Source organism: Haliotis rufescens, unplaced genomic scaffold (genome assembly GCF_023055435.1).
Source record: "Haliotis rufescens isolate VD_foot unplaced genomic scaffold, xgHalRufe1.0.p SCAF_7, whole genome shotgun sequence".
NCBI classification, from domain to species: domain Eukaryota; kingdom Metazoa; phylum Mollusca; class Gastropoda; order Lepetellida; family Haliotidae; genus Haliotis; species Haliotis rufescens.
Genome location: NW_025964361.1, coordinates 45,300,385 through 45,326,771, shown reverse-complemented (window position 1 = coordinate 45,326,771; position 26,387 = coordinate 45,300,385). Strand labels below are relative to the sequence as shown.

Genomic DNA, 26,387 nt, shown 5'->3' with positions numbered 1-26,387 from the left:
CGGGATCGGGTGGTCAGACTAGCTTGTGGGGTAGCCTAGTGGTTAAAGTGTTTGCTCATGGGTACAATGTGTGAAGCCCACTCTCACTCACTCACTCACTCACTCAAAGAATCTTGAGATATAAAAATTGTACATACACTGGATATGGTTGAAGGCAAAAATTCTCTCTCAAGTGTTAGTAAATCTTATGAAGGTGAGCTTCTGTACCTATGGTAATCTGTAAAAAAAACCCGGATGTGTATGTTTTCATGTTGTCTATTTCAGCCTTGGGACACAACATTCGTTGAGAGAGTTGCTGGTGAAATCCGTGAGCAGTAAGTAACAACAAAGGGATTTTTGTGCCCTGCCTCAGGGCAACAGAAAGGGATGAATGAATTACTCAACATTTGTTGCATCACATTACTCTGTGTCATGATACCAGTCACAGTCGGTCATGTATCCATAAAAAAATGATATAAATAATATAACAGTTGCATGTATGATGATATGAACATAAATTGTGAAATATGATTTTCTCTTTGTAACATTCAAACTGTCTAAGCCACAGTTTGATTAATTGAATTGAATCTGATAAATAGGTAAATAAGTTAAACACAACTCTTAGGTATTGATTGAAAATGTAGAACCTTGAGTGAGTCCGAGCCTGAGCTTGAGGTTTTGGATTTTCAACCAATACCGAGGAGGAGTGTTTTTACTGACTAATGAACTATCTAAATACCAGTACCAGAAAGAATAAAAAACCCATTGGCATACCTTATACATGTAGTTAAACAATACAGGAAGTCGAAGTATAAAATGTGATAATATGTGAGGTTGTAGATTCGATTCACAACATGAAATTTTTGTGTAAATAAATTGTGACTTTTTACCAGTCAGAAATTAAAAAAAAGATGCATATTGAAAGGCTCTTTATAAATCTTTGGTGATATGAAACTACTGTTGTGAGAGATTCTTCAAAATGTTGATAAACATGAACGGCAGACAAGATCTAGGAAATCCAGGCACTCCTACTGTAAGGAATGCCTAGAATTTCAAGGATCTTGACTCCCTTCTAGGTTTAATGAAACAAAGGCATAGAAGGAAAAATCAATAGGATGATGTTGCTATATGTTGATATAGATAACTTGCAAGTGATTCCATGATATTCGATTAGCTAACCAAGTAAATTGATTTTGTCTTTGTTTGCATACACCAAAGACCAAAAGAAATTAGGCCACGCCCACTTAGTGATTGCTGATTGGCTGATAATAGAAAGGGCAGGGCTTACGTTGTATTAGCTCAACAAAGTCACTGATTTCAATCTGTTGTCTACAGCTTTTTTGGTTAATGATTAGTAAGAAGTCTGTGAAGTTATTTTTGTTGCCATATCTATTCATAAGAATTGACTTTTATATAGTTTTAAGTTTAATCCTTCATTAATGCAAAAAATATTGAAGTCAATTCTTAAATAACCGTCACAAAAAGTTTGAGAAAATGGTGACTTTGGAGCCACAGGTCATGAATTTTGAACTGAACCTTTTATCTAACATATTTGAGGACATAGTCCATAAGTACAGTACTTTGATAGTAGGGCCGTTACAATTCACTCGCGTATTCAGTGAATCAAACCGTATCCATTCATGAATTGAATTTGTTATTTCGTGGCCACAAGAATCGAATATTTATGAATATGCAATCATGTGCATTTACATACCCTGTACCTAAAACATCCATAAGAACATATTATATGATATGCATTGATTTCTTTAAAGACAACACTCTTATAATATTTAATTTGACAGGAATTTGTTCACTGGTCATTGTAGCATTTGAGCAGATACCAAGACTAAGTACCTGGACAAGTGCAGCATATAAATGTATAATATAGAAAATTAACAAACCATGTCAAAAAATTTATGTTGTTAATGTTTCACTGAATATAACAAATAATACATCAACTGCTGACTTATTATTGTATTCGTGCATTAATATTCGTATTCATTACCCTATATTCGTGATACGAATCGTATTCGCCTCATAGTGTATTTGTTGCAGCCCTATTGGATAGGTCATAAATTGTGTATGGATCAACTTGGTCTCATCGCTATACGACTAAAAAAATGCCGATGCGACGTTAAATTTAATTTCACTCACTCACTCACTCACTCACTCACTCACTCACTCACTCACTCACTCACTCACTGGATAAGGCATAGGAACATCTATGGAACATTTGTCACATTTTTACTTATTGATTCTTGATAATAAACCCTGCAACTAAAACACAGCAAGTAAACAGCGACAAATTCATCCTCAGCTAAGTATGTATTCAGAGAATTATCTTGACCTGCTCACAGGCTGATAATCAACCCCAAGTCTGCAGCAAATAATTGCAAAAATTCCCAGTTTGAATTAAAATTTCCCAATTCCTCAGAAATTACAAAAATAAGGACATTAACATAAATAAACTTTGAACTTTGTCCCAATTTGCTTGCCGAGGGCACAAAGTTTCAAATCCTAGATAAATCCCTGATATAAAATATACTCTGTATAAAGATCATGTGACTTTTCTGAGAGGTACATCCAGCAAATAATGTTGAATATTCATTTAGAATTTCATACTGATGTCATAATAAAACTTGGAAGATTAAGAATTTATAAGATTCAACTGAACTATTGTTTAAGGTGTGTTTACTGTAATGTCTAAAGTTTCCTGCAGGTGATTTATTTCCAAGAATGTTCGAAGTAAAGAAGTGGATCTAAATATCGTATATCTTAACACTGTAATATATTATATATATATATCCAAGATCCTTTTAATTTATGGAAATCGCAATATAATCTGGATCATTATTCATGTATTAACTTTTTGAAGAATTCCAAAGATGTTTTGAAATAGATCACTGATACATGTTGCTTGAAATCGAAGAATTATTTTACTTGGGCTTACCTACCTTGAATAAGGGTTGTATTTTCAGTAACGGCTGGTTTGAATCAGGCTTGTCTTTCTCTTTTTTCATTATGTTGTTGTCATTTTTGTTTCCAGATTTCCAGAATATCTAGACAGTGGTTTGTTGGAAGTCATTGCGCCACCTTCAGGGTTCTACCCAGATCTGGATCACTTAAAAGAAACATTTGGTGATTCCAAAGAAAGAATCAGGTGATGACATCATTGTATATAACATATGAATATTACAGACAAACCGACAACTAGATTCTAATTATGGGGGGGGCACGGGTGGCCCAGTCGTCTAAGGCGTCGCGATTTGCTGTGCAGAGTTGCATCCCTTGGGCACGCCAGAAACCTATGATTGTGGGTTTGAATCCCGGTTCGCCCCGATTATGTTTCTAGGTTTGTCAGCACCATACCCGTGCTCGTGGGTTTCACCGAAGAGGTAAACGTTCGAGACCTGCATCACTTTGGGCTTTCCTCCCACATTAAGCTGACACGCCGCGATATAACTGGAATACTGTTAAAAGCGGCGTTAAACCCCACTCACTCACTCACTCTAATTATGGGATTCTTCAGAAGAAAGTTAGATTTGTTGATAACAATGGCTTGAGAATATTGGAACCCTGTGAAGATCCTGGTTAGAGTTGGTGTTCATCAACCCATGCTTGTTGTAAGAGAATCAGGTTGTTAATCTCACCGATGTTTGATGTTATTGATGTCAGTACTGGATTGTATGTTCCAGAGGCAACAGTGCTTGTTGTAAGAGGTGACTAAGGGGATTGGGTAGTCAGGTTAGCTGACTCAGTTAATGCATGTCATCGTATCCCAATTGCGTAGATCGATGCTCATCATATCATTCACTGGATTGCATGGTCCAGACTTGATAATTTACAGACTACTGGAATATTGCAGAGTGCAGCATTAAACAACAAACAAACAATTTAATGTATGAGTAACCACAGCAGCTTCGCAATCTTTCATCATTAATGTAATTACTACCCCAGCCATACGAGCACTGGTGCTGACAAACCAAGAATCAAAATGAACAAATCTGGGATTTAAACACTCAAACTGTGGACGTAGACAAATGCTCAGTCTAGTTCTAGTTATAGTAGTTCTTGTTCTAATAAGATAGGTAAGAAAGTCCATATATCTATATTAAAATTCTACTGAAACTGATGCACAGGTGGCCCGTGAAGATCCAGGGTAGAATAGGTCTTCAGCAACCCATGCTTGTTGTAAAAGGCGACTACGCGTGCCGTAAGAGGCGACTAAGATGATCGGGACCAGTACATATGTTTCCCAAACAATGCATTAATGTAAACGACCCATGAAGATCCGGGGTAGAATAGGTCTTCAGCAACCCAAACTTGCCGTAAAAGGCAACTATGCTTGTCGTAAGAGGCGACTAACGGGATTGGGGGGTCTGGCTCGCTGACTTGGTTGAAGCATGTCATCGATCCCAATTGCTTGGATTGATGGTCATGTTGTCAATCACTGGATTGTTTGGTCCAGACTCGATTATTTACAGTCTGCTGTCATATAGCTGGAATATTGCTGAGTGCTGCAATAAACAAACAAACAAACAAACTGATAAGGTCCTACAAGCATTGCCCTGGTAGGAGCGTTCTAGGAATATCCCATTGTGTGAAAAACTTGATTCATAGTGACTGTCTTGATGTTTTACAGATGGAGAACAAAGCAGAACCTGGACTACTCCTTCCTGATGCTGTATGCCCGAAGCAGGGGAGTCTACTATGTGCAGGTATGTCATAGGATCTTCACTAGCTGCAAACACACTCAACAGGTGCCCTTTCTGGTGCTAAGTGTGATAATCCAATGTCCTTGGAACACTGTCACTGACATTCAGTGTCTTGAACTGCTCGCTTAATATTGTCTACTGCTTCAAATATCTGGCAATGTGTAGCGTGAATGTTTTGTCAGTTGACCTAAAAAATACATACTCACCAATTTTTTTGTACCAGTTTCCAACCTGCAGTTATTATTTGAGAATTGGGAAACAAACTCATCTCCAACTTCCAAATTAAAACTTCCTCAGTAAAAAAGTATGACATGAAGGATTAAATACAAATCCCTTAATAGAGAGTTAAAACAAACTGAGAATTGGGAATGGATATCTTCTTTGTAAGGTGATGCTTTAGAAGATGTCATTAATCAGGCTTAGATATTCATGCTTTTAAAAAGAGTTTTGCTTACCAATGCACATTCTGGTAGGATAACAATGGAAGAGTGTTATTAGTGGATGGATGATAAATGCATAGGCCACAGTAAGAGGGAATAGGGATGGGCAGTTGGCAGAAAAGCAAGCTTGATTCAAGTACTCCAATACCCATTTGTTTGTATGCAAACCACAGTTTTATTGTTGTTTTTATTATGGATATCAATTTATTAGTTAATGATTACCTTAATACAAATTACCATGCTTTCCTACAAACACAAATTCACATGGTCCTGTGCACAGCACACAAGTTCAAAATTAGGTGAGGTTAAGCAACATTGATCACAAACTGTTCTTGGATGGGTGTGGGGCGGTCGGGTAGCCTAGTGGTTAAAGCGTTCGCTCGTCACGCCAAAGATCTGGGTTCGATTCCCGACATGGGTACAATGTGTGAAGCCCATTTCTGGTGTCCCCCGCCGTGATATTGCTGGAATATTGCTAAAAGCGGCGTAAAACAATACTCACTCACTCACTCTTGGAAGGGTGACCATGTTCGGCAGCTTGACTTCTGAGAGATTCTAGCGCTTTGGTCTTACCCCACATTATGATTTAATATTTTAAGCACAAGAAATTGAAATCATAATGCGAGGGCAGGTCAAAAAGTTCTAAGCCTAACAAACCAAACCAACTATTGTGAAAGTGTTTATAATTATTTTTTTTCAACATAATCTCCCTACTTCTCACATCGATAGTGAAGCTTTTCAATTCCAGTCAGGAAGAAGTATTCTGAAGCCACCCTGAAAAAAACCCATTCTAGGCAGCTTTGAGGTCATCATTGTCGTCATGCACTTCCCCCGAAGGTGTTTATTCAGTTTAGGAAACAGGTGGAAATCACTTGGTGCAAGGTCTGGCGAGTATGGATGGTTAGGAACCTCATCGAACCCACATTGTTGCAAAGCAGCCTTTGCAAGTAGAGAGGTGTGAGAAGAGGTATTGTCATGAAGTAGTAGAACGACAGCAGTCGCCATTCCTTGCCGCTTTTCTTTGATGGAATCTCTCAGGCGATGAAGCATAGTAGGCACTGGTAATGGTCTTTTGATTTTCTTTGATTTGCATCCCAAAATACAGTGGCCACAAAAAATTCTTCACTGATCTTGATTTTCTTTGGTGCTGGAGAAGGAGAATGGTGCCATTCCATGGATTAACGTTTAGACTCGGTAGCGTAGTGGTAGACATATGTTTCATCACCCGTTACTAATTTTCTTTTTGAATTTGATGATATCCTCCTCAATTAGCTCTAAATTTTCTCTGGTAATTTCAGTTCTTTTTTCCTCAAGTTCAGAATTGAGAAACTTCGGCTCACAACGAGCTGATATCTTATTCATGTTCATGAAGAGTAGTTTCAATGGATCCATGGTTTAGACCTGTTCATCAATGGTAATATGTCTATCTGACAGTAGAAGTTTTTCTATCTCTTTGATGGAATCTTCATTGATGGAAGTTGAGGGACGTCCAGATCTAGGGTCATCATCAAGGCTTGTTCACATAGCTGCCCAACGTTTGACAGTGGAATAGCTCGGGCACATATCACCATACACTTGTGACATTCGGTCATGAATTTCTCGGGGAGTACTTTTCTCTGACATCAAAAACTTGATCACTGCTTGGTACTTGTTCTTTTCTATTTCATCTCCATTTGGACCCCTATCACAGTCAACTGGCTGTCACTAATATACAAACGGCCTCAACAGACCCAACACACTTGCAAGGAACTACTCAAACGATGTACTACATTGACTAGTTCACTTTGTTATGGCCCATGGTTGAAAGTTAGTCAGGCTTAGAACTTGTTGACCAGCCCTCTCATCTGATGCTTTGTGTTGTTGGCTGCTGAATACGCCCTTCTCTACCAGATGGGAAAACTTGTCACAAGATGTTACCATGGTTAAAATACTACATTTTGAATGGTTAGCATGTTTTTCCTACAAACAACCCAGTATGTAAACAATATTCAGACTGACAAGTTTGTTTTTAATTTTCACCTCCCCAAGCAAATAAATTAAAAGATGATCATAGAATTGACCCTCCATGTCCTGTGTCATGTGATGTCTTGGATGTCTTTGTTGTTTTTGGTAGCATGTTGCTTGTTGTTTTCCAGTCGCATGGGACTATGAAGCAGAATTATGGGTAATTCGTAATTATGGGGGCTTCAGTCAGTGATAGCAACCCTCACTTAAATCATGTTTTTACTTTTCAAATCATGATACTACTAACCCACTCACATTTATGCTACTCATAATATTTTCACTTCTGTTAATTATTGCCTTAACTAATTTCGTATTGTCAATAGTGTTGTAATTTCAGTGCTCTTGACTTTTTTCAGCTTAACTGGTTCTAATAATTTGTATGTTAAAACATTTTCTTTTAGCTGTTTAGTATTTTTGTTTTGTTTTGTTCAAAACAAAAACAAATATCAAAGTACATGGTTCTTTTAATGGTGTTTATTTATTTGTCATGATGTCAGGTGATGATTTAAAATGTATAGTTTTGTTAGTTTGTCCCAAGTATTTGTTTTGAGTGACCTAATAGTTTGCTGTTTGTTTCTATTTCTAATTTGGGTAGCCTTGTGGTTAAAGCATTCGCTCATGAAGGCTCGGGTTTGATTCCCCACATGGGTACAAAGTGTGAAGCCATTTCTTGTGTCCTTTTGCTGTGATATTGCTGGAATGTTGCTAAAAGCAGCATTAAACCATACACACTTACTCACTCACTCTAATTCTAATGACATGTATTTTTCAGTAAGACTACAGTATCTAACTTCTAACTAGCCATGATTTTGTTCATATAGTTTGAGTTAGCAAATTTGCTTCCAATGATCTTTCCTGTTGTGTCTGCTTCTGTTACATATTTGTTTTCAGACAGATCACAATAAATGATTGGGTGCATGTTCTTCATTCCTAGCTCAAGATGCCTCCTCATATAAATATTTTTTTCTTTTTGTTTGCAAGGAATATTTTTTACATATTGAACAAATATTGTTGCAGAACGATATCCCTATAAAGCACCTCAGGAGTTAAAAAAACTATTGAAGAGCTAATTTAAGTGTTATTCTGTGTTATACAACCCATGAAGATACGGGCAAGAATCGGTCTTCAGAAACTCATATTTGTCATAAGAGGCAACTAACAGGATTAGGTTGTCAGATTCGCTGTCTTGGTTGATACATGTCATTGTATCCCAGTTGCATGGATCAATGCTAATGATGTGAGTCACTGCATTGTCTGGTCCAGATTCGATTATTTACAAACAACCATCATATAATTGGAATATTGCTGAGTGTGGTGTTAAACAACACACAAACAAACAGTGTTATATATTATCATACTGAATATTTCAAACACAAGTGTGCATTGAACACAAGTTTCTGAAGAAACAAACAAAAAACCTCTTACTGTAACTGTATCTTAGAGTGTTTGCTATCCCATTGCCACATCATTCCAAAAGACATTGTTGGCATGAGGGATATGGTATGTTAAACAGCGGCATGGTATCACAGTGGGCTGGTATGATTAAACCGGTATATGTCCGGACTACTACGAACACATTTCACCTCACCTCTCCTCACATTTTACATCCAACAATCAGTAATGTAAGTTTGTGTGTTTTTTGTGCTCCATTATGTTGTAATGTAAATATATATAACAGACATGGTGCACTCCAGCTTTTGTGTTTGCTATTATGATAACATGATTTTTTGTTGTTAGGATATTGTCTACTGGGTAATTGGAATTTTGAAATGAATATGTAACTTTTGACTAATACTTGTAATATAGACAAAGCAAGTTTATTTTTCATAGATTCAACTTGTAGACAACATTTGTGGATAATTTGTCTAGTTTGCTTGTTTATATTCCTACCCAAAGATCAGTACCGGTACACAAAATGTTAACATTTTAAGACTTTTTATAGTACAGTAAAATACATAGGTATATTTTCAACTCTGTTAAAGAGATACATATTAGATACATATTAGTATTCACTGGTTGTATCGGGTGGTCAGGCTCGTTGACTTGGTTAATGCTTGTCATCGATCCCAATTGCATGGATCGATGCTCATTATGTCAATCACTGGGTTGTCTGGTCCTGACTTGATTATTTACAGACCGCTGTCATATAGCTGGAATATTGCAGAGTGCAGCGTTAAACAAACAAAAAAACACTGTTGCAACAAAAATGTCAATGTCCATTTGTCCTGAGATGATATTAAAAGTAATATGTTTCGGAACTTTCTTTCAGCTGGAGGATGATGTTATGGCAAAACCGGGGTACCTGTCAATTATGAAGTCATTTGCATATCAGCAGAAAACAGATGACTGGCTACTTTTAGAGTTCTCTGCCCTTGGATTCATTGGTAGGTGTTCGAAAATCAAAACAACAGGTGTAACTATTAATACATTCATATAGTTAAAATCTAGCCTTTGCATTTTAGATGGTATCATACATACATTTTGAAAATTATTTTTAAATATTGCATATATTGTTGTGTTGTTCCATTGAAACTGTTAGTTTTATGGGAGTAGCTTATAATCAGCTTCTGCGCTTATTGCATTCACTATTCCACCTGTAGGTACCGGGGTCCTCAGGAAGTCTTGTCCAAATTAGAGAATAATCATGCAAATGTTTACCTGGGCATTGATTTCATTGGTTAGATGTGGGAAGAGGGATTAAATGAGTATTCATGTCATACAAAGTTTACGACATGGAACATGAACACTGAACACAAACATAATGTTCTATATATTACCAAAGAAGATGTCTACATACAGAGACAAATTTTAGTGTTTATACAGCAAGTCGCAACAGCAGCAGAACCACTATTTGCCAAATGATGTCAACAATCTTCAGCTATGAAGTCGTTTCTAGTGTGACGTCATTCTGACCTCATGTCACAATAAGATTTGAATGACGTCAACAATGCCGTCCGGATGATGGAAACAATACACTGTTGTCTCGTGACATGATATGACCCTAGGGCACATATGATTTTTATGAACCCCGATAAGTTTGCCCTCATAGGTAATAAACAAAGTTATTTGTGGATTGTAATATTTATATTGACCTTATTCCTGTGAAACAATGTTAAATATCACAAGAAATACTGTTGTTTGTAGTTTGTCATATTATTGTTAACCTTCATTCCTTTCAAATATCAAGACCGCCTCCGTGGTCTAATGGTAGAGCGTCCGCCCGGAGAGCGGAAGGTCCGGGGTTCGATCCCCAGCCGCGTCATACCAAAAGACGTTAAAAGATGGTACTTGTTGTTGCCCTGTCTGGCGCTCGGCATTAAGGGGCTAAAACAAGGACTGGTCGGCTCGGAGTCAGTATACTGTGTCTGAGTGGGGTATTCATGTTAAACTGCAGCATGGTATCTCAGCGTGCTAGCACTATAAATCGGCATCAGTCCGGATTAGTACAAGCAGCCACACACACACACACACACATACATACACGTGAATGCACATCACTATATAAGTGCAATAATCTCAGGCACAACGTTAAACCAATGCATTTCACCTCACCTCACCTTTCAAACATCAATGTAAACTGTACCAAGTTGTAACCACTGCTGCAACTTCGGCCTTAAAGCATGTCACAGTTAAGAGTGAATATTTACATGAGCCTTGTTCAACAAATATTAACATAGGCAAATGTGGAATATTGAAAACAATCATAAGCATGATAACAGAGCTCTGTTGTTGTTTTTTAGGGAAAATGTTCAAGTCAGCTGACATCCCACTGGTGGTTGAGTTCTTTCTGATGTTCTATGCTGAGAAGCCCATTGACTGGCTTCTAGACCACCTTCTACAGGTCAAAGTGTGCAGCCCTGAAAAGGATCATGTGAGTTCCCTCGGGAGAAGAACCTAGTCTTTTCAATTCTAAGGTTTCAAACGTAGATTAGATACCTGTAAATTTCATTCAAAACGGAACAGGACAAGTATGGCATAGAGAAGCACCAAAATTCAAGCCATGGTGATGTTACTGAATTTTACAATACACTCAGTATTTGTTAGTCAAGTGTTCCGCCTGAAATGTATTGTGACACTTGTTAAAATAATATATGACCAGCACCATGTTATTAAGCAAAGTTAAAGAAGTAAGAACCCAATTTACTATTGTCAAACAGGTGGCTTTGCAAAAGAAATGCTTCTGAATAAATATATACTTTTGCAGTAATGCAGTCATCAACAGGATCATGGTCTAACCTAGATTCTGGGTGACCTATCAGAATGTAGGATTCTAAAATGTTATGGAAGAAATACCAACAACTCCACAGGGTTACATCACAAATGGACATGTTCAACAAACCTATGCACAGCTATTGCGTAAATCTCTCAAACAGACTAAATATCCCGTGTCTCTTGTGGTTTGCCAAGTCTAGATTTTTTCATTAGTATCTGAAAATAATGAGATTCTCTCAGCTTCTTTTATACTACTCCACTTTTGAAAGGTTTTTTTTATATTTCCATCATACACAAAACAGATTCTCATAATATGTTAGGGGGCATATGTGGCCAAGTCATCTCAGGCACTGCAATGTGCTTGGCAGAGTTGTGTCCCTTGGGCCTACTAGAAACTTATGATTGTGGGTTCGTATCCCTGTTTGCCCTGATTATTTTTCTAGGTTTGTCAGCACCATACCAATGCTCATGGGTTTTTAACCAAAGTGGTAAACATCTCAGACTTGCATCACTTCAGGCTTTCCTTATACATTAAGCTCACATACTGTGGTACAAATGTCGTACTGTTTAAAGCGTCATTAAACCCAACTCACTTACTCATTATAATATTATGTCAAGTGTATAGTTAAATAAATGAAGTACCTGATTATCCCTATACAAAGCTGATCAGTATAATAATATATATCATAAGATAAATTAGCAAAAACATTTCTAAATATTTCATTTCAGAGAGTAAATATTAATCTTCTATCGCATATTTTTGTTAATATGTAGGAGTTTAATACTTTAAGCTCAAGCCTTGCTTGTGAAACAGGACGAGTAAGAGAATGTTGATTAATTCTGCAGTTAACAATAGTCCAGCTATATCATGGTGGCCTGTGAGGTTTGAGCCGGAAAGAATCCCGGTTCGCCCCGATTATGTTTCTAGGTTTGTCAGCACCATACCCGTGCTCGTGGGTTTCACCAAAGTGGTAAACCTCTGAGACCTGCATCACTTTGGGCTTTCCTCCCACATTAAGCTGACACGCCGTGATATAACTGGAATACTGTTAAAAGCGGCGTTAAACCCAACTCACTCACTCATTGAGCCGGACAAACAGAGTAGAAGAATATCCTTTGTGCCACTTCACAAAAAGATAAATAATTGCCAGCAGACATTCTGGAATCAGTTAATTTGTATGAATGTCCAAACTACTTTCTTTTTTACCTAACGGATAAAAACATTGCCTGTCAAAATAGTCAAATGAATAATGAAAAGTATAAGTTTTCTCAAATGTAAATATGTCTTAGCAGTTATCACAAAAAGAATGCACTGATCCATGTCTTTTTTTCCCTCAGAAACACTGTAACAGAATGAAGCTTCAAGTGAGACGTAGATTCAAACCGTCTCTATTCCAGCATGTGGGTCTCACTTCATCTCTCAAGGGAAAGGTGCAGAAACTGAAGGTAATGTATTTAAGACTGGAGCCTCCATGAGGATTCTGGGTTAGAATAGGTCACCGACAAAATAGGCTTGTTGTAAGAGGTGACAGAATGGATCAGGTGATCAGATTTGTTTGGTTTTTTTGTTTGTGGTTTAATGCCGCACTCAATAATGATCCAGCTATATGACGGTGGTCTATAAAAGTCTACTCTCGACCAGACAGTTCAGTGATTGACATTATGACCATCGATCCAAGCAATTGGGATATGATGAAATGCATCAACCAAGGCAGGGAGCCATACCACCCAATCTTGTTAGTCGACTCGTACAACAAGCATGGGTTGCTGAAGACCTATTCTAACCTGGAGACTTGGTTGACTGCATGTCATCGTACCCCAACAGCAAGGGACATTGCTGATAACATCGGTCATTTGTTTGTCTGGTCCAGACTCGGTTCTTTACAGGCCACAGTGATACAGCTGGAATATTTGCTTAATGCTGTGTGAAAACAAACAAACAATTCTGTGTCTCCTTCTACCAAGTGACCACATCGTGGTCTAGTGGTAGAACGTCCGCCCAGAGAGCAGAAGGTCCGGGGTTTGATCCCGGCTGCATCATTCCAAATGATATTAAAAGAAGGTACTTGTTGTTACCTCACCCTCTACCAAGTGATCTTAGTGCTCCATCTGTCTACCCTTGTTAAGAATATGTGAGTTGTGACAATTTTAAGGAGATTAGGTCCCAAGTACCTTATGTTAAGGTTAACATTAGCTTACCGTACTCGACGTAATAAGCGCCCCGCTCTAATAAGCGCCCACGCTGATATTTGCTAATATATTGGCTAGTGAACAATCCCAATTAGCACCCCTTCCGACTGATCAATGTACACATGACTTATTTATTCGCTTATAATACGCACTCGTCTGTTATATGCACCCTTAATTATGGGCAATATAATTCTGGAAACATATATCTGTCGTATATAAACATTTCAGGCTGTCAGCATAAACCACGAAATTTTCGATCTTTCAACTGTTTTTTTTCCACCAAAATAATATTCTAATAAGAGCCCCCTATTTCTAATTTTGAGAGCGCCCTGGTTGCTTATTAGGTCGAATACGGTATATGTATGGCTGTGGTGACATGATACATATATCGAAAGACTTAAGTTATGTTATAAACACTACAATTATAAGCACTTAACACTTTTCATTTGAGGGTGATAACACAGACACACATATGGAACCAAATGTATTTGATGACAGTGTGTACATGTTCATTAACTAATGGAGAGCACTGTGTGGTTTACATTGCAGGACAAGGACTTTGGCAAGCAAGGTTTGTACCGTGCCCATGTGAATCCTGCTGCCACCCTTGGTTCCTCCCTGAAGACCTACCAGAAGTATACCCTTGTGAAGGCCTACATTGGGGAAACCTTTTACTGGGCCACAAGTCCCTCAGAAGGCGATGTCATAGATGTCAAGCTCAATCCTCCAATCCTGCTTGAAAAGTGAGTCATTGGTGTTGAATGATGATTCTACCATGAATTTGGAAATGGCTCAATTCTGATTGGTCAATCAGAGGCTATAAATCACAATAAAGCCCCTCTGATTAAAACAGCTGGTTTGATGGCCACATCACCACAGAAGCTAATATTTATAGAATACTACTTTTATCAGTCATTGTCGGAAGGCATAATTAAGTAATTATGTCTACAATTACAGGTTACAAAATGCAAAGTTGCAGTTTCTACAATATTCAAAGGATGTGTGGCAATACATTTCCTGCAGAAAACACGATAGAAATCTACGAAGAGAATGTATTTAAGTTTTGGGGACAACAGAGAGCTTGGAATTTGGCGCTTTTCTATATATGACTCTGACATCATATCTTTTGTGTCACAATAAGCGAGATGACGTCATAATGGTGACATGCAGTGTAAAACGAAAGCTTTGCAAAGCTTGTTTACTTTCCTTGAGGGGTGCCCACCTCATGTTATCTTGCCAAGTTGCTGTGCTTATATGCTTCCAATGCCTGTCATATAATCAAGTGAAGTATTACGCTGTAAACAAACTGCTTGAGCAGATACAGGTTGTTGTCAGTGATTCAGTAATTCAGATTGACAACCCACTCAAAACACTGGACTCACCCATGCTGCTGCACTCAATATATCTGCTAATACCAAAGAGGGGCGGTCGGGTAGTCTAGTGGTTAAAGCGTTCACTCGTCACGCCCAAGACCTGGGTTCGATTCCAGACATGGGTACAATGTGTGAAGCCAATTTCTGGTGTCCCCCGCCGTGATATTGCTGGAATATTGCTAAAAGCGGCGTAAAACCATACTCACTCACTCACTTATACCAAAGAGTTCGCGTTTTATTTAGTCATGCTAGAATGGAGATAAAAACTCTGCGAGTTCGGTTCCAAACTCAATTAGCGCGGTTTAATCTACAGGTGACATAGCTCTACATTGAAAACACAGTATGATTATTTCCTAAATAGTACTCATTACATTTGTCACTCAAGATGACTAGTTCAGTATCCGCTTACTACAAATAGCCTGCAAGGTGGCAGTGTTTCAGTTTCAAACAGTGACTGACAATGTAAACACAACCGAATGTTGGGAGAAACTTTTTGAAATCCAATCAAAACTACTCTGTTTATCATTTATCATAATTTGGAGTGAGTGAGTGAGTATGGTTTTACGCTGCTTTTAGCAATATTCCAGCAATATCACGGCGGGGGGACACCAGAAATGGGCTTCACACATTGTACCCATGTCGGGAATCAAACCGGGTCTTCGGCGTGACGAGCGAACGCTTTAACCACTAGACTACCCGACCGCCCTCATAATTTGGAAACAAACAGAGAATGAGATGTGAAGCATATGTTTGTCGCCATTTTGCCAGACAATTTGTTAATGTTTTTCTAGGTTCTCTCATCACATACTGAAGAATTCATTGTTAATATACATTAAACAGCACTGTTCTGAGGTAAGGAACTTGAACTGCCAGTATGACAGAAATCGGTCAGAGATCATTAGGGATCATATGTATAATTGTTGCAGGATACATATAATTATGGAAGGGAATGTATGGATGTCAACTTCTGATCACCTGATGAAGGTGTAAGCATGTACTCCGAAACGTTGTGTTCCTCATAATAAAGAAGTTGACATCCATAAATCTCTTCCTTATGCGCATTACTTCTAAATGCCTTTCAAAGACTTGCTGCATAGAAATTGATAAAATGTCGTTGACCAATAAAATTTAAGTATTTTACATATAAGGTGATAGAGGCGATATGGCTGTAGAATATCGTTCAGAACAACTTAAAATCACTGTCTCCTCATTGCAGGTTTCTCTTCCGAACCGGTAACACTGACCACACTGATGACCGGGTTTACGATGGCACAATTGAAGTTCTTCCAGAAACTCCACCAGATGAAACAGTTCACCTGCCAAAGCTGGACTTTGCACCAGGGGAAAAGCAAACCAAAGAGGAAGGTTACTACATACTTGGCGTTTTTGATGACCAAGGTATATGTGAGGGAGATGTCCCAGAAGATCTCGGAAAGATAGCAGTATTACGTATTCACTTCCAGTCGGACAGTAATCATTGGCTTGTTATTAGTGAGGTGAGAAGTTTTCTGTGCAAACAGATTTGCATAATTAATTATATTAATAATATTAATAGCATGGAACATATGTGTAAGAAAGCATAATAATTTCTCATTTTTCGTGTGCACTTTTTGGTGAAAAATGATAAAAATCATGATCATTTAAATATTTCCCTAAATTTCCAACATGCAGCAACATCCCATGTATGAAGTCATACAGTACTATAATAAGACATAGAAAGGTTACACTGCAGGTATGTGATAGTTTAAGGAACGTTGCAGTGCTACTCTCAGTCACTTTTGATGTTAGCAAGACATGTCATAACATGGGACCAGATTCACTTTTTGCATCATATATTACACCATATATTACTTCATCGCTTCATACTGGAGATAGATTGACTTAAAACATGTAGTAAATTACTCCCAATACACGGCAGTTTGAGTTAAGCAGTGAACACAGCTTTTCAGCAGACATCCTTTATCATAAGGGGCATTCAGGTAGCCTAGTGGTTAAAGAGTTTGCTGGTTACATCGAAGACCCGGATTCGATTCCCGACATGGGTACAATGTGTGAAGCCCATTTCCGTGATATTGCTGGAATATTGCTAAAAGCAGCGTAAAACCGTACTCACTCACTCATCCTTAATCATAAACTGGTGTAGGTGGGTAGGAGTATCTTGTATCATTAGGTATGAATTTAGATGCATCAATACATCGTTGAATCATCACATCGCTAATTCTCATTTTCCACTCCAAATGTTTTCTTTTTCAGATTCATGTGAAGGAGAGGAAGCAAATATAAAGTTCATAAAGTGGATCTGAAAGATGTGTAACCAGTCGCCAACATTGCTGTAGATCTACACCATCAAATCACTTATAACAACCAATGGGAAGCACCTATGACCCATTCTTAGGGAAACAGCCATAGTATTAGTGCATTTCTATTCAAGTGTGATAATCTTGTTGTTTTTCAGTTTGGCAACAGTAAGTCAATACCATGCCAAACATTGCACGAAACCAGAGAACTTAACCAGTTGTGTGATATGTGCATTTGCAGCTTGCCTGTTTCCATGGTTACCTTTCTGAGTGGCATGTAGATATACACATTGTGCACATTGCAGAGATGTTAGGAATAAAATATGTTTCTAGGTTGAACAATTTTGGAAATTCTAAGAAAAAGGTTAGCTTCACCGTAACATGAATACATGACTCTTTTTATGGATAGCGATATAAGTTGTAGTAGGATCACGAGAGGTACATTGGGTTTTATGCATACCGTGTTAGGTTTTAAACAATGAGCCAGAGGCGAGTGGTATAAAACCCATGTACCACGAGTGATCCTGCTGCAACGAATTTATCTTACCGTCAAGTTTTAATATGATGTAAAAGAATTTAAATAAATTCCAAATTGATAGAAAACAGCTGCTAGATTGAGCTGAGGTTAGCTTGCGCTATGTCACACGACATCCATTGGCTCGGAAAAAGTGTGCGGCTTTTTACTTTGAAGCGAGGTATAAAGGATTTATTCTGTCTCTCAGAAATGCATGTGGTGGTGTATAAGAGATTTATTCCCCCGCTGAGAAATTTATTACCCTCCAAGGTCACGTTGATCAATTAGATCTCATCTTTCTGACATGGAGGTATGATAACTTCTTTTATTCTATGTATGACATTTCAGAGCTACTTCATCAGGTGATGAAGGAGCAAGAAGTAGCTCTGAAACATCGTACACAGAATAAAAGAAGTTGCCATCCGTAAAAAGTGTCATGTGTTCATGTTCTCCCAACTTCTAAATGACTATCGAAGACTTCCATATATATCATGTATAATGTATATCATTGAACCTTTTCATGACAGAGAAAAAGAGAAATGGCACAGGCAGTTGCTAATGTTTCTTTTTTTGATACAAAAGACAAGTGCTGGTAATATTGCAAAACAACAATGTATTAAAGTTGTTATAACATTTACTACTGATTTGAAAACACGCGTGTATATATGCTATTCAAAAGAAAATGAGAAAATTTGCTTTCCAGTTTTCATGTCAGAGTTTGAGCGCGACTTTCGAGGATGTCAGGAAGGCTGAGATTAGGGCTGGGACATGTCCAAATTTACTACCCGGGTACCCACCCCCTATTACCCGACCCTACATGGGTCTCAAGAAATGGGTACAAACTGTCTGATGGAAAAGTTTGACATTAGCCATGGCAAAATGTATTTAGATACACATTTAAAACAATCTGGTCATACATACACAGTCAAAAAGAAATGCAAACATTAGTGACTTGTAATGTAAACATAGAGTCATTAAACAATATATCCCGTGACTAACCACAGGTCCGGGTAGTCCTGTGGGTACCCGGGTCCTTCTCAGTACCCACCCGACCCGACCCGACCCGACCCGACCCGTCCCAGCCCTAGTTGAGATGACAATGTATGACTAACATTATGTGCCAGTTAATTAGGGGTGTGACTGCACAGCTTTACAGAATCTAGTCACTATCAATGCTTACTTTTACATTAGTTGTATCATAAGACAAATGATATACATATGTATATATGTAGCAGCCATAAAATATCTGAGTCCCATTATGGGATTCGAACTATGGACCTTCTGATCAGAGGTCGGATGCCTTGTCCACATGACCAAAGAGGTTAACCCTGTCAGCAGGCTGACAAGGTAAGGATATCATCTTGTTGGATGACTCCACGTCCTGCTACATATATATATATATATATATATATATATATATATACATACATATATATAAATCTCAATGTGGGCATTGTGCAAATCTCAAATATTTATTTCTTGTGTATCACAAATGTATAATTTCACAACATTTGAGATCAAATAATTATCTTTTATGATACTTTCATTGTAATTTGTATTGTATGAAGACATCTGTATAGCAGTATGCAGCATATCACACCCCTGTGTAGAAAACACAAAGCTGTAACATTGTGGTCTATTGTCCCTTTCTAACATTGTTGCTAGATGGCCTGTCTTAGAGAATAATTACCAGCATGTTCAGTGAGGACCACTCAACTAGAAACATTGTTCCTGAACATCAAGATCAGTTCACATGAACGATTATCTGTGTTGTATGGTTGCAGGTTGGCCTGTATTCATGGCATTACTGAACATGCCAGCCTTTTTGAGAGTGATATGTACTCCAGTAGGACATTGGGCTGTTTCTTGGATATCACATCAGTTCCAAGGAAAGATTATATGGTGATGGACGTGATAGGTCAAGTTTCATGGTGCTTTTGTTGAAGTCATTTGTCCTGTTTTTACTTTGTACATAATTTGTTTTGTGTTGTTAGAGAGTTGAAATTACAGAGCGTATTATAACACTATTTAATCAGAAAGTGTGTAAAAACATCACTGAAACAGTACATGTGCCATATAACATGTATGTATTCCTGTCTTTAGGAAAATGATTTGTTATATATTTTTAGAGATTTTCTTTAGTTTTACCCCCCAAAATGTTTTGATGAAATTCAAGGTTTTAAGTTGCCAGATTCCATTTTATTTATGGTTAAATTAATCCATGAAAATAATTCTGACATTTTTGTTAGATATACTTTTATTAATAATTGTGTGCTTGATGTTTTAGTTCAGATAGGATAGATTTTTACACTGAGGCCAAAGTCAAATGTGTTCAGTCAATTAAGTCAGATTTTTATGCCTGTTTCCTATTGAAATTGTTGTTATCTAGTTCACCTCAATCTAGTCAGTTTGAATGAAATAGTATCAATTTACTATGTCTTTTGTTGGAATATGATGTGCAATGGAAAATGAAAATGAACGTTGAAAGTTTTCACATCCACTTCAGTTTGTTTGAGGACACTGTCCCTTTTGGCATCCATACACAACCTGGGTCGGAGAAAACAGTTCCACAAACGATCTTGGAGCTACAACTGTCATGACACTCTTTTAGCTGATGGGGTAGCTAAGGGGTTAAAAGTGTGGCTTTAATTGTTACGCCACTTAGGTTTGTTTCCCCACATGGATACATTGTGTTAAGCTGCCATGCGTTAGCTGAAATACTGTATAAAGCCCACTCACTTACTCATACTTCAGTACAGAGTGAGATATCTGTAGCTGTAAGATTGTGGACCAAGACTCAGTGCCCCATTCAACAAAGCAATCTTGGTACTACTACTGTTTTCTAACATAGATTTAGGATGGTCATAGTCCTAAGATTGTTTTGCAGAACAAGACCGAGGTCAATTAAAGGTTGTGGTTGACTTTCAGTAACACACTGGTTACTGTGCTTCAATATTGCTATATACAAGACCTGTATGAAAGCCTTTTAGGGCCATTTGTTTTTTTATTGAAGTTTCTATGGTACATATGTTAAAATTTCAAGTTAAAATCTGAAACTTTCAACATATCTTGAAATGCCAAGATCATTATCTTGAAATTTCAACTTAGCATCTTGAATTACAACATAGCGTCTTGAAAAATTCATCTTACATATGTTAAAATCTTAAAATTTCAACTTATCATCTTGAAATTTCACAATCATTATCTTGAAATTTCAACTTAGTATCCTGAAATTTCAACATTGCTAAAAATAGAAGAACAAATGGTCCTTACAGGCTGCCGTAAGACATGTGTCAATTTCAGAAGTTTCAGATCACATGTGTATAATATTTTTATTTTAACCCTGACAAGCAAGCCTTTGTAGGTGATATTAACCTCACGCCTGTGGCGAAGTCAACAGCAGGCATAACCTCACACCTATGTCAAAGTCAACAGCAGGTATAACCTCACACCTAAGCTGAAGTCAACAGCAGGCATAACCTCACACCTAGGTCGAAGTCAACAGCAGGCATAACCTCACACCTAGGTCGAAGTCAACAGCAGTCATAACCTCACACCTAGGTCGAAGTCAACAGCAGGCATAACCTCACACCTAGGTCGAAGTCAACAGCAGTCATAACCTCACACCTAGGTCGAAGTCAACAGCAGTCATAACCTCACACCTAGGTCGAAGTCAACAGCAGGCATAACCTCACACCTAGGTCGAAGTCATCAGCAGTCATAACCTCACACCTAGGTCGAAGTCAACAGCAGGCATAACCTCACACCTAGGTCGAAGTCAACAGCAGTCATAACCTCCCCTAGGTTGAAGTCAACAGCAGTCATAACCTCACACCTAGGTCGAAGTCAACAGCAGTCTAGTCTTCATTTCTTATTTACTGTGTTATGATGAGGGATTCAAGGACACCTCCATGTGTCCCTATAATGAAAGGATTGTATAGTATTGAACTTACAGAAGATATGATGTTATGATGAGAGAGACTTGCCATTTTTAATAGATTGTTAAGTGAAAGAGAAATCAAAAATGGTTTCGTGTGAATGAAATATCATTTTAATCATCTATGCACGATGGGAACTAGCATTTTATACACATTGTTAAAGAAGTGGAACCAGATGGATTAGTTCCAAAATAGATATATTTTTAGAATGTGATGACTTATAGTGTATTAATCATGTTTATACATTTCTTATATTATATGTGTCCTTAGTTTAATTATAAAAGACTGATGATTCATTGTCATGTGTAAATATACTTAAGTGTTGTTTTTGTGCATGTTGTGTTGTAAATAATAACAATGTGTTAACAGTACAGTAGAACCTTGGTAATCAGGATGCTTTGGGTTACAGGGGAGAGAACTTCCCCCTGAATCCAATACAAGGCACAAGTGTTGACTAAAGAAGCCGTACTCAGGTCTGCAGGATGTGTGGTTCCTAAGCACATGACACAAGGCATGCTGTCCTGAAAAAGTCTCCAGTTTGTTGCAGACAGCTTTCCTTAAACACTGCTTGACTCCAATTGTTTGTTGCTCGTCACGCCGAGGACCCGGGTTCGATTCCCGAAATGGGTACAATGTGTGAAGCCCATTTCTGGTGTCCTCCGCCGTGATATTGCTGGAATATTGCTAAAAGCGGCGTAAAACCAAACTCACTCACTCACCAATTGTTTGTTAGGCTAAAAAAAAATAGTCTTGATTCACAGACACAATGGGGGGGCAGTGGTGAAAATGTCAATGAGTGTACATGGGAAACCACCGTTGAATATGAAGTCTCGGTTGTAGCCATCAACTGCTTCATTGCGAACAGAGATGTGGGAATTGATTGTCACACTATCAACCACCGGTTTCTCTGTTCCTGAAATGACTCTGATATGGCCAGTCATCATGCCCAAGATCCAGACTAACGAGGATCCACAGTACTTTAACAACATGACATGAATTCCTCCACAATTCACAAATGTTTTAAGTGCAGTTAGTAGTAAGTTAGCTCTGTTTTCACGGTGAGTGTTGTTTTATGTTGAACATATGTTTTGGGATAACTATTGGCCAGTTGTCCTGACCTAGTGCCAAACAGGTGCTTGATGTTGGTTGTCTTGTTATGGAATACATGGAAGTCAGATGCAGTCCTTTAACTGGTCTTTGTTGACAAACCATTAACATTTTCTTATGTGTTCTCAGATGTATTTGTATTTCATTTAAAGGAGAAATAGAATTTGCATAAAAGATATCATTTTGAATTTTTTGGAGACTATTTTCAAATTTCTTGGAGGATTTATGGTATTGATGATTAATTTATTTAAGGCACAGATATGTTCTTTTATCTTCAGTTGTTTGATATATGTATGAAGGTGATATCAGTTTCCCTTGTGCAATGATAAAAAAAAGGGGAAAAGAAGAGTAGTTTTACTCTCCTTTGTTTCTTGTTACTCTCAGATATGTTATTTCAGAAAGAACGATATTATTTCATCTCATAATCAAAAGTGCACTGGTGTGAATTGTCGTTATGGTAGTTGATTTAGAATTTGGAATCAGTATTTATGTAAATCTGTGAAGATGATACATCGAATTGGTAAGAAAACGCCACTGTATATATGGTGTGTTACTTTCTCCTCACCTTCAACACCGTCTCTTTATGTACATAATTTCTTTGCACTCCGCAGACCAATACACTTCTTTCTAACAATGAGTAGTGCCAATGAAAAATATTTAGAGTATAACTTATGCACAAGGAGGAACTACGGATTATCAGTCCCAAGTAAATTACAGTCATGTCCCGTTAATCCGACATGGTTGGTTGCATATGATTATGTCGGATTAACAAGTATGTTGGAAAAACGAATTTAAGTAGTATCAATGTTCGTGGTCGAAAATCGGATAACTACATGATAGTTACAAACACGTCATAAAAAAATGAAAAATGAAATATTCAAATTGTTATGTTACATTGTTAGCTGAATATGTTTTCTAATCATGCAACATCTAAAGCTTAACACAAAATAACTGTTATTGACTGTGTGACTTATTCAAAATACTTTAAAAAGCATAGTCTGGAATGGAAGTCGCAGATGACCACGGAGTATGCTGATCACTGTGTCGGATTAACGAGACTGATTAATGAGTGATTTCGGTAATTTGTTGCAAATTAGGGGTGTCGGAGATTACTTACACTGATTTAATCGGTTTCTATCATTTGTGTCGGATAAAGCAGATTGTCGGATTCACGAGTGTCAGATTAACGAGACTTGACTGTAATTTTGTTTGACAACTTTCAACACTAATTCTGGAGGGACAGATACTTCCTCATTGCTTGTAAGTTATTCTATGTTTTATCCATATTCCTTCTTCTGTGAAAGTATAGAAAAATATGGGTTTCCTGATCTCAAAATTGAGACATCAGCTCAGTAACTCCGTTGTTGGAACATCACATAAAATTGTCATGAACAATGAATGATTTTATGATTAATTATATGGGTCAGTCCATTATGATCCTCTTCATAAACGTTTATATCTCCATAAACACAAAATACATTGAAGTCAATTCTTATTAACAAATATGTCCACAATAATACCTTCAGAGAGTTCCTAATTAAATCATTAACACACAAAAATTGAAATAGGTGGCATTATTCAGCGCAATAATGCAGTGCAATAATGCAACACAATAATGCAACACAAGCCCTACCCAGTTTATTATCAGGATATATTAATTTTACCTTATCTTTCAGAGTGATATATTGATAGAAAATGCCAATTCAGTAACCAATCAGAAATGAGTATCTAAATGCAAGGTATGATCAAATTATTGACACCACTAGGGTGTGTTATAACATCCAATGTTTCAGCAGGTTTTTCTTGGTAACTACCCTGTATATGCATGTGCAGAGGTTAGACATTTGGATTTAGATGAAAGAGGAGTAAGCCTTATTCCAGGGTTTCCCAACACGGTGTTTGTTGCTTACATCTCATGCTTTGAAATCCATACTACTTCAAAATGCCTCTCAAAGACGTTTTGAGAGGATGCTAATGTGTACAGAGCAACTGTAGTAATGATAGAGACTTCTGTATTCCTTCAATATGATGTTTGGTGCAGTTGCTAAATGATAATGAAAGTATGTCCTGAATATTATAAGATTGTCCATTTGATAAAGAGATTATTACCCACCCTCATTTCTTAAATATCTGAAATTAGGAATATAAGTATTATACTTGCCATAGGTTTGTTTATATTATTTTTCTTCATGATATGTGATATTTGTGATATTAAATTCACAGCAACTACTGTCCTACTGTCAGCAATCAAATGACACGTAGTTTATTCGCTTAATCGCTGGGGGGAGGCACTAAAACCATTCACAATCAAGATGGTTTGATTGGAGAGAGTAGTGAAAAACCTTCTTTCAAATGTCAGTAATACTAAAGCTTTTAAATAATAGTTACTTGGCAATTGTATACCCGTTCTGCGCTGCTGTTTTCTGTAAGCAAATATGCAGTATGCACAAGCAAATAGGAACTAATGTAAATTTCCGCCCTTAGTAGGGGTGCTTACACATGGTTCGTACAGGCTTGAAAAGGCCTTGATCTTTAGTGTCAGCCTTGAAAATTGCCAAAATAGTTTGAAAAGCCTTGAATTTGTACAAAATACATACTTGTTTTTAAAGTATAAAAATATATGAATTATTTTATTTTATTTGGTTTTGAATGTTTATTTGTGATGTTGTTACTGCTTAGGTCTTATATTGAAAGACTAAGGCTAATAACCCAAATAAGAAAGCCTTGAAAATGACAGTTGAAAAGGCCTTGAATTTTAGTGTCTCATATCTGTATGAACCTTGTTATAAACATTACTTACGAAATTGTCTGGAAGTTGGTCCGGGGGTACTTAATGGAGCAGGCAGCTTAATACAATACAACATTGACTGTAGTTTATGTGCTTTGTGGACATTCTGTATAAAATGTTTTGATAGCCTGTGGTGTGGGACAGTGTCAAACATGTATGGATAAGTTATTGCAGAGCAAGGCATTCCTAATTGGTCATTGCTCAAATACATGTTCACATTGTGGAGAATGGTTCAAATTACTTGTGATCTGTAAAACACTTGAAACACGCACAGCATATGCAGGTGTGATGACAAGGTATGATTAGGGCCCTTTTTGGCCCCCAGTATGTGCATGATTTGGGAAAAGCCCAACAATTTAGAAATTGTTATGAAAGTTATCAGATGTCTTCACATTAATGAGAACTAGCATTTGTTTATTTCACCACATGCATGTTTTTGACTTGCATTCAGGACAAACATGGCAAGAAAATAAAGACCTTTGGGTCATGGACTTGCTCATTGTAAGATGTTCTCTTAGAAGTTGAAAACATGGTCATTTTGGGGCTGCTTTAGCCAGTTTTGTGCACTTGAAAATGCCAGAAGTAAAAAAGATGTATATGTAAAAAAAGAAATAAGGCAAGTTGTCAACCCTTGTTACAAAGTTTCCCACAACACTTACATTTGACATTTTAATTGGGTGAAAAGGTGTAACATTTTATCCAATGACAGTTGGTACAGGTAGAAAATCCAAAATAAATGCCATAGAACATTTGACACTGTCCCTTGGATGTAGAGCAGGTGCTTGTCTTCCAGTGTTATCAAGTGGTGTGTGTGTTTATTTTGGTGTAGG

The 26,387-nt window shown here is 37.5% G+C and overlaps 1 protein-coding gene across 1 annotated transcript in view; it reads left to right on the top strand.

Moving 5' to 3' along the window:
- LOC124115636 (alpha-1,3-mannosyl-glycoprotein 4-beta-N-acetylglucosaminyltransferase B-like) overlaps positions 1-26,165 on the top strand; it is a 60,457-nt gene extending 34,292 nt beyond the window's left edge. Inside the window, exons 6-14 of the mRNA XM_046476694.2 lie at positions 265-314; positions 3,026-3,139; positions 4,622-4,697; positions 9,408-9,522; positions 10,879-11,009; positions 12,689-12,796; positions 14,090-14,283; positions 16,130-16,409; positions 17,167-26,165. Coding sequence (XP_046332650.1) covers positions 265-314; positions 3,026-3,139; positions 4,622-4,697; positions 9,408-9,522; positions 10,879-11,009; positions 12,689-12,796; positions 14,090-14,283; positions 16,130-16,409; positions 17,167-17,196 — 1,098 coding nt within the window. The 3' untranslated portion in view covers positions 17,197-26,165. The remainder of the gene's footprint in view (positions 1-264; positions 315-3,025; positions 3,140-4,621; positions 4,698-9,407; positions 9,523-10,878; positions 11,010-12,688; positions 12,797-14,089; positions 14,284-16,129; positions 16,410-17,166) is intronic.
- Positions 26,166-26,387: the final 222 nt, after the last annotated feature.